General features: G+C 42.3%; 1 protein-coding gene across 1 annotated transcript in view; it reads right to left on the bottom strand.

The window, feature by feature from the left end:
- Positions 1-1,800: 1,800 nt before the first annotated feature.
- Positions 1,801-16,938, bottom strand: part of IQCH (IQ motif containing H) — a 158,209-nt gene continuing 143,071 nt past the window's right edge. Inside the window, exon 12 of the mRNA XM_077939630.1 lies at positions 1,801-1,884. Within this exon, the coding sequence (XP_077795756.1) occupies positions 1,801-1,884 (84 nt within the window). The remainder of the gene's footprint in view (positions 1,885-16,938) is intronic.

Below are 16,938 nucleotides of genomic sequence, written 5' to 3'. Positions count from 1 at the left end.
CCACGCTGGTCTTGAACTCCTGGGTTCAAGTGATCTGCCCACCTCAGCTTTTCAAAGTGCTGGAATTATAGGCATGAGCCACTGTGCCCAGCCGCATCACCTCATCACCTTCCATTTTTATTTAGCCTTTACTTTCCTGGTAAATCCTTGTTTAAAAACTGAAAATACCTAACACAATGCCACTAAGTAGAAGACAGGAAATACTAGCAAAGATGAATCTATTTCACTGCTTCAAGTTTTTGTTATTATACCTATATTACTGAGATTGAAAGTTTTTGCCTTTAGACCTAACATGAGTAAAAATCAAGAAAACAATCATTCATATGAGAAGGCTAGAAACCATGACATAATTAAAAGCTACCTGAGAACATCTGACTTTTGATGATTTTGAAAGTCAGAGAAAGGGCAGAGAAATAGCTTTCATTTTATCAAGGGCGGTTGACTCTGCCAACAGCAAGACAAGCTCAGAATCAACTTAGTCTGAATGCATTTGAGGTTAAAGCATCTGATTCTGATTATTAGCTATATTTGGACAGGCTGAATGGATCAAATGCAGAGAGGCTCCAAGTTTTGCACATGGCACTAACAGATAAGATGATGCTACTAGCTAGCAGGAACTTAAAATGTAAATGATAGGCTGGGCAAGGTGGCTCATGCCTGTAATCCCAGCTCTTTGAGAGGCCAAGGCAGACAATCCCTTGAGCTCAGGAGCTTGAGACCAGCCTAGGCAAGACAGTGAGATATCCCATCTCTGAAAAAAACAAAAACAAAAACAAAACAAAACAAAAAAAAACAACAGTAAATGATGAGCATAGATCCCTTAGGACCAGTGAACACTGATGTAACATTTGGTCTATCTTTTCTTGAATCTTCTCAATCATATAGGGAAAGCAGTGATCATTCTTCCAGCTCATAAAATCATGTTGTTATTGTTACTGTTACTAAAGGAGTTAGGCCCTAGCTTGTATTAAAATTACATTTCTATTAAGCTTTTGTTGGACTTTCCATTTAGGAGGAAAACCACATGTGGTTTCTGATTGTGTCCTTTGAATTAATGAAGGTCTAGGCTGGGAATCAGATTCATACCTTGCTGTTCAATACCACGTGATCATCTCTGTTCAGATAGTGTTTCAGAAACTCCCGTACAGACCTTGTTCCTGTAGTTTAGAGTTTGGAGACTTCTAGTCAATTATATACAACTGGATTTGATGGACCAACATCTTTAAAGGTCATAAGGAGGCTTCTAAAGGTTAGTAGTGAAATAATCCAACCCACGTTGGAGAAACGGGTGGGGTAGATGGCCCACATACATGCTATGTTTTCTGCTTCTCCCTAACACACATTGCTTTCTCAGGTCTTAGAACTTCTCTGGCTCTAGAAACTAGGGCTTCCCAGGAATCACTAGTCAGACCTTGTATTATCTGGAATATAGATAGATAACATTCACAGTTTTTGGTTGTGACAATCTCTGTTTTGGTTCCATTGTGACATTTCAGACTCACGTCCAACATAAGAAAGCTCTGCTATCTTAGGAGCTGGGGTTTGAAAATGGCAGCAAGTTAAAAGTCAACTCTATTTCAAAGAAAAAGTTTCAAACCATTAAATTTAACTAACGGCTTCAGTGGGAACCTTACAGTATTGACCCTGCACACTGTAAAATATGTACTGCTTACAATAAAAAAAAGATGGTTTAGCACTTGTTTACAATACAGCATGAGGTATTTTCAGCCCTTGTATAGAAATTAACCAGAATCGTTAGTTAATTAACACCTCACCTTAAAATTGGTCTCGCCTTGCATATTAGGTGCTGATATTTCTTGATGGATGATGAAGAGATTGCGAGCAAAGGTCATGAGGACCCCCTGGAGATCCTCGCCGATTGTTCTGTTAATGATATCCAAACAAATGAGTTTACCAACGATTCCCCTCACATGCTTAAAAACAATCGCCCTCTCATTTGTGCCTGTCTGGTGATGGAATTTAATGAGTATTTTCAATCTCACAAGGTGGCAATCTTCAGGGAGATATGAAAGATAAGACTCCATTTTAACTTGTCAACAAAAAGGATTTGCCTAATAAATATTTTTTATTAATCAACTTAGCAAAATATAGCAATAGGGTCGGTCATTTCTAGTAAAAGTCTACCACTGAGCTAGGATGTTGTACGAGTTCATTTTAAAAATGGTTTAAGTTCCTTTAGGAGAATGTCACTAAGTGTGATCCTTGCTGAATGATTTCCTTGTCTATGGAGACATTTGCATCTCAGTATTCTGGAGACTTTTTCTGGGGTTTATTTTCTATTTCATGTGTACAAGTGATTCCTACCACTTAATGAGTGTCCTGCCTATTGTCAGAGGAGAATGTGCCCTGTTCATGAACAGCCGTCTTTAGAAACCTGAACATCCACTTTAAGATTTCAGAGACAACTTGCAAACTATCCTGTAGCATTATAGGGCTCCCTATACAAGGTGGTCACTCAGCGTATGCTTTGTGGTGTAGTGAAAAGAACACTAACTTCAGGATCAGGAGACAGACCACATACTGTGTGACCCAAGCAAATCATTGCCCCTAAGTCTCAGTTTCCTGTCTATAAGGATCAGTTAATTCTGAGGCCCTTCTGTGTTCTAACATTCTCTGGTTCTATGACTGCAGTTAGGGATGAGAATAAGATGGGCAGAAAACAATAGAAAAGGACTAAAGGCTTTCGAGAGGTCCATGTCAGCTGTGCCCTCCCTGAAGGATGCGTGAATAGCAATAACCATCTAGAAGGTACACCAATAGGACTATTTCTACCATTGAAACTAGCCTGCAGGCCAAGGCATCCTTGCCTGAAATCTCAGGTGCAGGTGTAGGGACAGCTGGGCAAGTTCCTTTTGGTAACCAGTCTAATTATTAATTCTGTAGGCTTCAGCATCAAATCCACCTTGCTGCTAGGTCAGTTTGATGACTGGGAGTTTCTCTGTTCATAGAACAGGCTCTTCTTCTATCTCCTACTTTCTGTGATGGTTTTCCTCTTGCCTGGTTCCTCTATGCCCGAGTACCCACCTGCATTGCTCTTCCTGTGGCCCATACCTCAGGAACTCTGCGTCTGCCTTGGTGATGCTACCCCTGTCTCATCCCATCAATTCCAGGACACAAGTGCTGCTCCTGAGTGTCAGCCTCTGCTGGGCTCTGCTGCCTGCTGAAAGGCTTTCCTCATGCCACACCCTATCAGCCTGGGTCTCCAAAAGTGGCCTCCTGAGTGCCTCTGGTCAAGCTCCCCACGACCTAGCTCTCAGGTTGTCCCTTTACTCTTTGTGGTTGGAACTTTCCTGATGGTATGAGCTGGTTGCTTCTCAGGATGACCTCCAGGCACCTGAATCCTGGGTCCTGTGTTTGGCCTGTCTGGTTGCTCTTCTCCCATCACCCAAAGGGAGCTAACCCCTCCCAGCCTCATCCTATGTACAGAAGGGTTTGTCTGGTTCCAGTCCTGTCCCAGCTTCTCCTTTGCAGTTAATCTTTCATGCCAGCTGGTGCCCAGTAAGACAGAGTTCATATCTCTAGGTTCTGATTTCTAGTTCTTTGTACCTAACTAACACATCTGTCTGAATTCCTGGGCTTAGAAATATACTTGGACCTTGAATGTTTCCTGCTTAATTAGATTCATAACTTGGGAAAAAACAAATTTCTTATTCCCATGCTTGCCAACTTCAAATCCAGATGACTGCTTGGTTCTCCTAGTCCCAGTAATTCCTGGTGGTCTGTGTTCTGCCCAGCTCTGACATCACTGTGTCGTTTGGGGAGAGTGAAATAGGAAGTATTTAATCTCTGATCTTCCAGCTACTAGTGAACTGCTGTCCCCCTTTCCTGGCTTGTCAGCAGTTGACATGCTAGACCACGTTTACCTGTTTACTTGTTTACTGTATGCCCACCCCTCTACAGTGGCAGCTTCCTGAGAGCAGGGCTCATTGCTGTTTCCCCAGCACCTAGAACTGTGCCTGGCACAGTAGATAACATGCTTTCAAATTTTCTGGTAGGGAAAGGTAGGGCAGGGAGGGAGCTGAGGGGCAGAAATCCACTGGGAAGCAAGGGGCTGATCCTTTTCTGCACATGCCCAGAGGCTCTGTTATCATTCTGGATGTGAAGGCCTGCGTAGATAAGATGAAGGCAAGCTTGTTGGGATGTTATGGATTGAGGTCTCATTTCTGTTGCTATCAGGGCAGTGTGACAAATGGGTGAAGATTCCCTAGGAAAGTGACGTTCTTAACAAGACCCAGTAAGTTTTGCATGTTTATGGGATCTTGGGGAAAGATTGAAACTTGAGGGGAGGACTCAAACAGCCAGCTTCCCTTCCCAGGTGATGGGAAGCATTTGAGACTGTAAGTGCCAGATTAAACTGTAGCCACATTCTAGTTCCAAAGGGGAAGGAACCAGAACATTTGCCTAAGTTCAAAAGGATCGATGAGGGTGAATATCACTGTATTGATAATGGTCTGTTATAGCTGACAATGCTTTGGCAGAACAAAGGACTATACTTTGGATAGGGAAGTTGAGGCCTGTCCTATGCAGCCATTTGCTTGTTGTAGTGTGTACCTCTTTGGATCAGTTTCCAGGAGGCTGACCATAGTAGGGTGGAGCAGAGGTTGGGGAGGGAAGGACTGAGGACACATAGGAACATTAATGCTTAGTAGAGGAATTGGATCTTATTTGGTTAGTGTTTATGAGACCAGATCTTTGTGTATATGTTTCTGTGTGTTTCAGTGTGAGGCCACAATGTCTACACTGCTGTAGGTTACAAGGAAGAGAAATACAGGGCAGAGACCGTTTCCCAATTAGGTAGGATGACTTAAAGGTACCAAGTAACCATGTGCCAAGATACAAAATAAGAGATGACTCAAGGTTGTGGCTCTAAAATTCTGAGTCCCAGATAGGAGACAACTTTGCTAGACTCCAAAATATCCCAGAGGGAAATCTGGGAGAAATGCGGAAGCCTCCGGGTGTTGCCAGCAGTCTGTGCTCAGCACATGCGTACCTTGAGAAGATTGCGCCCGGGATGAAACTGGATCTGAGGAGGAGCTACAGATCCTGCCTGTTGTGGGGACATCGTGTGAAGTCACCAGAGCACAGAGCACTTTTCTAAGTATGCCAGAATGACAACTGCCTTCCACACTCAGGACAACTGAGCTGGGTCCCCATAGTGAGAGCTGATGTGCCTTATCTGTGTATGCATTTGGGTATAATATGTTGTTAAGTTTAAACTTTACCCATCAATTTCAGATAATTAATCAATTATATTTATAAACCCCCATTGACACATCTAAAGTCATTTTATAAAATACTTAGGCCGGGCGCAGTGGCTCACGCCTGTAATCCCAGCACTTTGAGAGGCCAAGGCGGGCGCATCATGAGGTCAAGAGATCGAGACCATCCTGGCCAACACAGTGAAACCCCATCTCTATTAAAAATACAAAAATTAGCTGGGCATGGTGGTGCATGCCTGTAATCCCAGCGACTCGGGAGGCTGAGGCAGGAGAATTGCTTGAACCCGGGAGGTGGAGGTTGCAGTGAGCTAAGATTGTGCCACTGCACTCCAGCCTAGGCAACAGAGCAAGGCTCCGTCTCAAAAAAAAAAAAAAAAACAAAATAAAATACCTGAAGATCTAAATAAAGATAGACTTCTAATAAATCAGCATGCTGATTAAAATGCATGAGAAGCATCATTCTTGTTAGCCGTGATTGTCTATTTCCTTAGCTTGTTTCAACTCACAGATACACTTCATACTCACAACATTCCCAACTTGTGTCTCTTCATGTGCTCATATAATATAAAAACAGTTCCTTGCCTGTCCTGTAAAATTTCAATGGGGAGAAAAGAAATAGTATATTATCTCAGAAACAAAGTACAGAAAATGTTACTGGCACAGAAAGACTACTAAGATTGATTTGGTTTGAAATCTAGAGTTACCTTCAGATATTATGAGAACACATTTGAAAAGGCTGTCTCAATTTGGAGTAAGTATGTCCTAGAAGAGTGCTTTTTGAGTATGATCCTCAGAACACCTGCATCAGAATCATCTAGTGTGCTTGTTAAAAAGGCATTTTCATGGGCATCATCCAAGCTCAGAAGACTTGGCAGGCAATCTGTCTTTTACCTCACTTCTTGGATGATTCTTGTGTACATCAAAATTTGAAAACCACTGTTCTAAGAGTGATAGGTTAAAAACATACAGGGTAGGCTGGGCACAGTGGCTCATGCCTATAATCCCAGCACTTTGGGAGACTGAGGCGGGAGAATCGCTTGAACCCGGGAGGCAGAGGTTGCAGTGAGCCGAGATCGCGCCACTGCACTCCAGCCTGGGTGACAGATGAGCACTTTGGGAGGCCGAGGCAGGCGGATCAAGAGGACAGGAGTTCGAGACCAGCCTGGCCAACATGGTGAAACCCCGTCTTTCCTAAAAATACAAAAAATTAGCTGGGCATGGTGGTGGGCGCCTGTAATCCCAGCTACTTCAGAGGCTGAGGCAGGAGAATCACTTGAACCTGGGAGGCAGAGGTTTCAGTGAGCCGAGGTCATGCCATTGCACTCCAGCCTGGGCAACGAGAGTGAAACTCTGTCTCAAAAAAAATTTTATATATATATATATATGGTAGCAATTTGTTCTGTGGAAAGAAATTTGTACTTCAATGGGAAACTATATGTTGTCTATAGCAGGGGTCTTCAATCCCTGGGCTGCAGACTGGTACCAGATTGGTCTCAGATAGGTCTGTGGCTTGTTAGGAACCGGGCCACACAGCAGGAAGTGAGCAGCAGGCAAGCAAATATTACCACCGGAGCTCCGTCTCCTGTCAGATCAGAGGTGGCATTAGATTCTCATAGGAGCAGGAAACCTATTGTTAACTGTACAAACAAGGGATCTAGGTTGCATGCTCCTTATGAGAATCTAACTGATGCCTGATGATCTGAGGTAGAACAGTTTCATTCTGAAACCATACTCCCTCTACCCACCTCCATGTCCATGGAAAAATCATCTTCCATGAAACTGTCCCTGGTGCCGAAAAGGTTGGGGATTGCTGGTCTATAGCACTCCCTGCTGCCTTATCAGATTGATTCTATGGGAGATATTTTACAATTCTGTAAAGTGTAGGTAACTGATAGACAAGCAAATTCTGTCCAGTCTGGTAAAGGCTGAGTTGATTTCCCTTTCCTGCTCCCTTGTGGAAAAACCTATTTTGCCTCCATTTGCTAATTTCAATATTCCTGAGCTATAAAGATGTCTGTTTTGGGATTCTCTTTTGAACCCGTTTTAATATCTGCCTAGTTCCCTCTTTTTGTTTGTTTTGTTTTCTGGAGACAGGGTCTCACTCTCACCCAGGCTAGAGTTCAGTGACTCAATCACAGCTCACTACAGCCTCGACCTCCCCAAGCTCAGGTGATCCTCCCACCTCAGCTTCCTAAGTACTGGGGACCACAGGCATGTGCCACCACACAGCTAAGTTTTGTGTATGTTTTTCAGTAGAGATAGGGTTTTGCCATGTTGCTTAGGCTGGTCTTGAACTCCTGGGCTCAAGTGATCCTCCCAGCCTCATCCTCCCAAAGTACTGGGATTGCAGGCATGAGCCACTGTGCCTGGCAATTCTTTCTGTAAATAAAATCTTTATCATGTGTTTATTTTTATATCTGTATGAGAGGCATGGCTTTACCTTTTTTTTTTTTTAATTATCTTGTAACAGTTTTCTCCAAATAAATAAGAGGTAACCCTGGAGATGTCCAACAGTGGAAATGACTGCCTTGTGAAGTTGTGAACTTCCCTTCACTGGAAAGCTCAAAAAAGGAAACTATAGGCCGGGCGTGGTGGCTCAAGCCTGTAATCCCAGCACTTTGGGAGGCCGAGTAGGGCGGATCACGAGGTCAGGAGATCGAGACCATCCTGGCTAACACGGTGAAACCCCGTCTCTACTAAAAAATACAAAAAACTAGCCAGGCAAGGTGGTGGGCGCCTGTAGTCCCAGCTACTCGGGAGGCTGAGGCAGGAGAATGGTGTAAACCCGGGAGGCGGAGCTTGCAGTGAGCTGAGATCCGGCCACTGCACTCCAGCCTGGGTGACAGAGCAAGACTCCGTCTCAAAAAAAAAAAAAAAAAAAAGGAAACTATATTCTGGGGCTTTGGTAAAAGAAATCACATGCCAGAATTATGACCACTCATCAACTTCCCACTTTATCAGGAAATCTGAGCTTTGGGACAGACAGTGGACTAAACAGTGGCTGCCAACGCTGGCTGCACATTAGAGTCATCTAATGCCTGGGCCCTACTTCCAGAAATACTGACTTATTTGGTCTTGGGTGGGCCATGGACGTAGGGCCATGCTGAGTCATATTGGAGCCCAAGGCAAAGGAAAAAATCAGTAATCTGGTCCTGTTTTCATTAAAAATTTTGATATTTTATTCATAATGAATTTTTTGCAGTAATGTTGATTGTTAAAATATTGCACTAAAATATTAGTTATCTTTATTAATGAGGGTTTTGTGTGTATGTGTGTGTTTGTGTTTCCTTAAATTTTGTGCTCAGGAAGAGTGCCTCACTTGCCTTACCCTAATTGCAGCCCTGCATGAGCATCTGCATTCTTTTTTTTTTTGAGATGGAGTCTCACTCGGTCACCCAGGCTGGAGTGCAGTGGCGCGATCTTGGCTCACTGCAACCTCCACCTCCTAAGTTCAAGCAATTCTCCTTTCTCAGCCTCTCAAGTAGCTGGGACTACAGGCGCATGGCACCACACCTGGCTAATTTTTGTATTTTTAGTAGAGACGGGATTTCACCATGTTGGTCAGGCTAGTCTCAAACTCCTGACCTCAGGTGATCCACCTGCCTCAGCCTCCCAAAGTGCTGGCATTACAGGCGTGAGCCACCGTGCCTGGCCGGCATCTGCATTCTTTAAAGCTCCTCACTGAGGTCACTCATGGGCAGCCAGGGTTGAGAACCACTGCCTAGTACATCTCTGGCATCCCTTACTGTGCTGTCCAGTATGGTAGCCAATATCCACATGAGGCAACTGAGAAGTTGAAATGCTAGTAGTACAAATTGAGATGTGTCATGGCTTTCAAAGCCTTAGTACAAAAAAAGTAGGAATATCTCAGTAATTTTCATACTGATTACATGTTGAAATGTTCAATATACTGTATTAAATAAAATATATTTTAAAAATTAACCTTACCTATTTCTTTAATTTTTAAAAAATGTTGCTCCAAGAAAATTTTGAATTATCTCTGTGGTTTATTACATTAGTGGTTTTCATTATATTTCTATTGGACAGTGCTATTCTAGGGACCTATGGTTAACATAAATATAACAAATCCTTTCCAACAAGTGGTTCCCATTTCATAAGTTTATAACCCCCTTTTAAAAAATAGTTCTATATTGAGAAGGAGCATCAGCAATAATCTGGCATCAAATCCCCATATGCAGAACAAGTTCACAGAGGTTTCATTTCCAGGGATATGTGGGGTGTTTAATGGATTTTTTTTTTTCCTTCTGGGAATAGAATGCTTGGTTGGCAGAGACTTTCCTTTCAATACTTTAAAATTATGTTCCCATTGTCTTCTAGCTTTCGTAGATTATGTTGAAAACTGGCTGGGATTGGTGGCTCACGCCTGTAATCCCAGCACTTTGGGAGGCCGAGGTGGGCGGATCACGAGGTCAGGAGTTTGAGACCAGCCTGGCCAGCATGGTGAAACCCTGTCTCTACTAAAAATACAAAAAAAAAAAAAATTAGCCAGGCATGGTGCCACGCACCTGTAGTCCCAGCCACTCAGGAGGCTGAGGTAGGAGAGAATTGCTTGAACTTGGCAGGCAGAGGAGGTTGCAGTGAGCCAAGATCACGCCAGCCCAGGAGACAGTGCAAGACTCCATCTCAAAAAAAAAAGAGAAGAGAAGAGAAAAGAAAACTTAGCTAGCAGTCTTATTGCTCATTTGAAGGTCAGGTAATTATATTTTTTCTAGCTACTTTTAAGATTTTCTGTTTCTTGGCCGGGCGTGGTGGCTCACGCCTGTAATCCCAGCACTTTGGAAGGCTGAGGCGGGCTGATCATGAGGTCAAGAGATTGAGACCATCCTGACCAACATGGTGAAACCCCGTGTCTACTAAAAATACACAAACTAGCTGGGCATGGTGGCGCGTGCCTGTAGTCCCAGCTACTCAGGAGGCTGAGGCAGGAGAACTGCTTGAACCCCGGAGGTGGAGGTTGCAGTGACCCGAGATTGCGCCACTGCACTCCAACCTGGTGACAGAGCGAGACTCCGTCTCAAAAATAAAAATAAAAATAAAAGATTTTCTGTTGCTCTTCAATTTTTAGGAGTATAATCATGATGTTCCCAGGTGTGATTTTCCTTATATTTATCTTGCCTGAGGTTTTTAGTGCTTTTTGAATGAGGTTGGATATGCGTTTTGATGTCTTTCACGAGTTGTAGGAAATTCCCAGCCAGTATTTATATAAAATCACTCCCTCCTCTCCTTGTGGAACACTAATTGCAGGAAAGTTAAAGATGGTTTCCTCCATGTTGCATGTATCTCTGAAGCCTTTTTCTACATTTTCATCATTTTCTCCCTCTGTGTGTAAGTTGGAATTTTTTTTCTACTGGCTTGTTTTCTAGTTCGCTAGTCATTTGTTCTGATAACCTATTAAATTCATATATTAAATTATTAATTTTGTCACACTAATTTTTGGTTCCAGAATTTCCATTTGGGTTAAAAAACTGATTCTAGGTCTTTGGTGACATGAATATATTACAAACATATATGTTTTCTTGAACATATTAATCCTAGCTATTTTAAAGTCCCTGTCTTTAAACTCTATTCCTGCTGGGAATAGGATGCCTGGCTGGCAGAGACTTTTCTTTCAATACTTTAAAATTATGTTCCCATTCTCTTCTAGCTTTCATAGATTGTGTTGAAAAGTGGCCAGGATTGGTGGAGTTATGAGTCACCTGTGGATCTTTTTCTATTTTTCCCCTTTGTTTTCAATGATTTGGTCCCTCTTTTAGTATACCTTATGGTTTTTTATTGGATGATGGTCATTAAAGATGGAAAATTGTAGCAGCTCTAGATAACGTCTTCCTTCAAAGAGGGTTAAATTTTTGTTTTTGGCAGACAAGTAGAGTACTGACAGCTCATCTTGATGTATCAAGCGTTTATTTTATTTTATTTTGTTTTGTTTTATTTTATTTTATTTTATTATTTTATTATTTTTTGAGATGGAGTCTTACTGTGTCACCCAGGTTGGAGTGCAATGGCATGATCTCGGCTCACTGCAACCTCCACCTGCCAAGTTCAAGCAATTCTCCTACCTCAGCCTCTTGAGTAGCTGGGACTACAGGTGTGCACTGCCATCCCTAGCTAATTTTTTTTTTTTTTTTTTTTTTTTTTGTATTTTCAGTAGAGACAGGGTTTCACCATGCTGGCCAGGCTGGTCTGGAACTCCTGACCTCGTGATCCACCTGCCTTGGCCTCCCAAAGTGCTGGGATTATAGGTGCGAGCCACAGTGCTCGGCCCCTGATTTTATTTTATTTTTGTATTTAAAAGTTTTTTTTTGAGACTGTGTCTCACTCTGTCGCCCAGGCTAGAATGCAGTGGCGTGATCACAGCTCACTGTAGCCTCGAGTTCCCAGGCCCAAGAGATTCTCCCATCTCAGCCTCCCAAGTAGCCAGGACTACAGGTGTGTGCCAACATGCCCTGCTAATTTTTGTATTTTTGGTGGAGACAGGGTTTTGCCATGTTGCCCAGGCTGGTCTTGAACTCCTGGGCTCAAGCAATCTACCTACCTCAGCTCCCAATCCCATGCCTGGGATTACAGGCATAAGCCACCACGCCTGGACTAAGGGTTGATTTTAGCTGTTGTTGGACCTGGTCTATTTAAAGGTTTTCCCTCACGCTTTGTGTTTAGTTTTTTTCTGCTAGGAAAGTGTACTTACTCCTAGAGTTTGGTCCTTTAGCAGTCTCCACTGGAAACTTGAGGTGTTTATTAGGACCCTTTCAATTTAGCAGGACAGGAACTCCAATCTCTTCCCAACAGCATGTGACTTTTGAAATATCTGCCAGATCTTTAGCCTCCCAGCTACTGTCACATTTTTCCCACGGATTTGCTGGAGTCTTGAGCTGTTCATTCCACCAGGTATGAGTCAATTAGGGGTTTAAATGGCATCCATACGTGAAATTTTTGGGCTCATTTCCCTTTGATCATCTTTGCTCTAGGATTTTGGATCTCAAGTCTCAAACAGTTTGACAGTTTTGAACTCCAGTCTCTGTTGCCTCCCAGCACTTTGGGAGACTGAGGCGAGCGGATCACCAGGTCAAGAGATCAAGGTCATGAGGTCAAGAAAAAAATCTGTTTAGATTTACTTCCTAACACATTTTTAAATGTCCTTTAAAACTTGGGGGAATATGGCACTCACCTTAGATGCTTCTGTTCTTTCTTTCTTTATTTTTTTTAGAGACAGAGTCTTGCTTTGTCGCCCAGGCTGGAGTGCAGTAGCATGATTTTGGCTCATTGCAACCTCCACCTTCTGGGTTCAAATGATTCTTGTGCCTCAGCCACCAGAGTATCTGGGATTAGAGAGATGGGCCATCGCGCCCACCTAATTTTTGTATTTTTAGTAGAGATGGGGTTTTGCTATGTTGGTTAGGCTGGTCTCAAACTCCTGGCCTAAAGTGATCTGCCCACCTCGACCTCCCAAAATGTTGGGATTACAGGCATGAGTCACCGTGACTGGCCCTTCTGTTCTTTTAAGACTATTTTAGTTGCCCTTCAATACCTTCAAGGAGTTGTTTTATATATATCTATCCAGCCTTTATAATCATTTTTAGTGAAAGAGTTAGTTGGTTGCAAGATACCTTGTCATAGTCAGAATGTCTAGATTTGGCAGGACATTTATAACTTTCTAAGAAAGGTGACCAGGAATATTCTTAGCCTTCATCCAGAGGAAACAACAGAAATGAAAGGCTTACACAAAGCTGTTTTTCCTTATCCCATAAAACAATTCCATATTTTATTTTACATGTGAGAGATGTAAGAGTGTACCCTTACGCAGCTACCAAAGTAAACCTCAATGTTAGCAAAATTTTCCCAGGCAACTGCAATCTACTTACATACCCCAGTATCTCCCTTAACAATATGCTCATGTGTTACTACCTGGCTATCAGATTCTCAATTGCTATCCTACTCAGGCCCCTTTCCCAGGTAGCATCTTAGGTTATAGATCTTTTTGTTTGCATTTATCCATCTTTCTCCCCGCTCAATGATATTTAAAATTTTACTTCTGTGTAAAATTCTTTTCAAGCTAGTTATTAGAAAGCACCATAATACATAATTTTTTTTACTAGTAAACTTGCAAAGTGATTTAACATTTTAAGTCTCAGCTTCTTCATTTACAATATCAGAATGAAAATGTCTACCTTTCAAAGTTATTGCAAGAATGAAACAAAATGTGTGAAAATATTTAACAAGGTATAAAATGCTATCAAACAGAAATAACTATGGGTGATCCATGATATCTTCTAGATCAGGTCTGGCTCTCTTGATCTGAAAAGCCATGAACCAGAAAGAAAAAAACCAAAATTATCTATTCAGCCCTCACTCTTCAAAAACTGGTGGAACAGGACTGGGTAACTGCACTAAATGGGTAACTTCCATTTGGAAAGAGAAACAATGAGAGAGAAACAGAAGACAGGACTTTGTAGTAATTCTGATATTCCACTGGGCAGACATTTCCAGGGCCCCTATCCTTTGGGTGGGAAATGTTCCTTGATTAGCTCTGATCCCAATTGCTTCATGAGCTTAGACACTATTCTTTGTGGTCCTTGACTCTGCCTTCTGAGATTTTATTTATTTTTCCTAATTGTCCTTGGGCCACATCTGAAGTGGATACTAGAGATTATATTTTCCTTAGTGATTTTTTAAGAGATGGGATCTTGCCATGTTGCCCAGGCTGGTCTTGAACTCCTGGCCTCAAGTGAGCGGTCCCCCTGCCTCAACCTCTTGAGCAGCTAGGATTACAGGCACAAGCCATCCTTAGCAATTTTAAAACTTTCTCACCCACTTCCTGCCTGTAGATAGTTAAGGGCCCAAGGGTTGTTTAAAGTCTTAAGCAGCGACAGTCTCTTTTAATCCAGACTGAGATTTCTCATGACATTGAGTTCTTTAAAGAACTTAGTTGGTTTCTAAACTGTTTGATTTCAATCAGCTACAAGTACCAATAGCTACAACATGGAGTTCTTTTCTAGATACTTCTTAAATTTTCTATATTTCTTTGCTTTCTTGCTTCTATGCCTCTCTCTTAATTTCAGTTATCTTAAGACTATCAGGCTTCAGTAGGAGAGCTATACCCTTTTTCTTTTTACTCTTTTGTTCTGTTCTCTTTTTACTCTTTTGTTCTGTTCTCTTTTTCCGGAGAGAGTCTTTCTAAATGAAAATATGTACTTGATAAGGTTTGGCTGTGTCCCCACCCAAATCTCATCTTGAATGTAGTTCTCATAATCCCCATGTGTCATGGGAGGAACCCAGTGGGAGGTAACTGAACCATGGGAGTGGTTACCCTTATACTGTTCTCATGATAGTGAGTTCTCACTCGATCTGATGATTTCATAAGGGGATGTTCCCCCTTTGCTCAGCACTTCTTTCTCCTGCCATCAGGTGAAGAATGTGTTTGCTTCCCCTTCCGCCATGATTTAAGTTTCCTGAGACCTCCCCAGCCATGCAGAACTGGGAGTCAATTAAACCTCCTTCTTTTATAAATTACCCAATCTTGGGTATTCTTCATAGCAGCATGAGAATGGACTAATACAGTACTGGATGCCGTAATCTTTGTTGGATTCATACTCTAAGATACTTTAATTCAGAGGTTTTAATAGTAGGTTGTAGTCATGCCTTTAATTTGACTCATATTGCAGGGCTGAGTTTTAATTGATTTTGGTTGTGTAAATAAATGCCTTTTCAATTTTTAAAATTCTCATTTTTGAGCTTTAAAATCAGTTCAGTTTTTCCCATTTTGCAAAGTGCTGAATTTCTGGGATCTCTCTATTCCCTTTCATTTCTGCTTGCAAGATGTCTGATTCATTTAGAAGCTCATAATTTTTGTATAATACCTTGCCAAATGCAGTCAGCAATGCCCAATATGAACCATTAACACTAACATTTCCAACTGTTTCTCCTAGAGCTGTAGGTACATTAAGTATATTATTTGCCTTCCAAGTAATTGCAGGTATCAATTTTGCCAAATATTTCACCACCTCATAACATGAATTGTCATCCTTCTGGTTTCTATTAACAGTTTCCCAGCCACTCATTGCCTGACCACCAAGCCAGCACCAAAATTTTAGGTTTCTGTTTTAGGAGCATCTTCTTTTGATATTAATTTCTGTATCAACCTGGTTAGGCTGGGTTATGTTGCAGTAATTCAACAAAATTACTGGTTGTTTCTAACAACGAAAGCTGCAGTTCTTGGTCCTGCTCCATTTCCTACATGGGTTGGCATGGGTCTTTGGTCACTGTGAGTATATGCAGGGACCCAGGCTGAAGGAGGCTCTGTCTCAATGTGTTTCCGTGATTTCCAAGGCAGGAAAAAGGATATGGCAACTCAGGAAGTGGCTCCTACAGGCTTCTGCATAACAAGCACACGTATTACCTCTGCTTATATTTCACTGGCCAAAGCAAGTTATGTGGCCATGCCCAACTTCAGGAGGAGGGCTGAGGAAATACAATTTCGTTATGTGCCTGGAAGGAGGAGAATCAATATTTGTGAGCAGCTCAAATGATTCCCACCATGGCAATACCCTGGCCAGAGGAAATGATTGCTGGTGACTGTGGAGCTATGTAGGATGGTGGCACACTGCCTGTGTATGTGTGACACCAGCCCTGCCCCACACTGGTGCAGGCAGTAAACGTGACGCCTTTCTCCATATGGCTTTCATTACAACTTCATTTCATTAGGAAGTCAGTGGGGGTATTCTGCAGCATTAGAAAAATACCCGGAATGAGATCCACCAAGTTCCTTACAAACTCAGCAATGCTCCCTTCCCAGATGCGTCAAGGAAAAATAAACTCATAGAGTGATCTAATTTCCCCTTTTTTTCCCCTGGGACTTTGGACAAGAACATCATTTGAAAGTCTGTGATCATAATGGGAAGAAAAAACACTGCTGAGAATAAGGACTTTTGAGGATTCTTCTTTCGGTAGCACTGACAATGATGTGTTATTAATGTTACTTTCTTTTTCTGGAACGAGCACCCACATTAAACTCACCCAAGAGTGGGAGCAGGTTACTCTGGAATTCGGGTAAATGATCTTGTTTTTAGACTCAGCATAACCCAAAAAGGCAATAAAATTTTAGGGCAATTGCTAAACTTTTTTTTTCTCCTTTTTAATGTAGAGATAGTCATAGGGGCTATGAAAAGAAGTCTGTGTTTCTCCAGCTGAAGAATACATAAGAGGTACCTAGAGGGGATATATTGGAAATAGATTCCAGAATTCTTATTGGACTGGGTTGGTAATATTTTAGAAATAGAGACAGTTGGTGGGAAACAGTCCTTAGGGGGAGAAAGGGCTTATATAGGGGACACCTTGTGTAAGACGAAGAATCATGCTTGACTTTGTAGACAATTATGGGTTCAAATGTCAGTTTCACAAAATTCCTGGCTGTATGACCCTGGGAAAGTGCTTAAAATCTTTAAGCCTAAAGTCCTCACTGTAATATGGTAGAAATAACACCTTCTGGCCGGGCGCGGTGGCTCAAGCCTGTAATCCCAGCACTTTGGGAGGCCGAGACGGGCGGATCACGAGGTCAGGAGATCGAGACCACCCTGGCTAACCCGGTGAAATCCCGTCTCTACTAAAAAAATACAAAAAACTAGCCAAGCGAGGTGGCAGGCGCCTGTAGTCCCAGCTACTCGGGAGGCTGAGGCAGGAGAATGGC

The sequence above is a fragment of the Macaca mulatta genome, chromosome 7 (assembly GCF_049350105.2).
Source record: "Macaca mulatta isolate MMU2019108-1 chromosome 7, T2T-MMU8v2.0, whole genome shotgun sequence".
Taxonomy (NCBI): domain Eukaryota; kingdom Metazoa; phylum Chordata; class Mammalia; order Primates; family Cercopithecidae; genus Macaca; species Macaca mulatta.
This window is presented reverse-complemented; position numbering and strand designations above follow the sequence as displayed.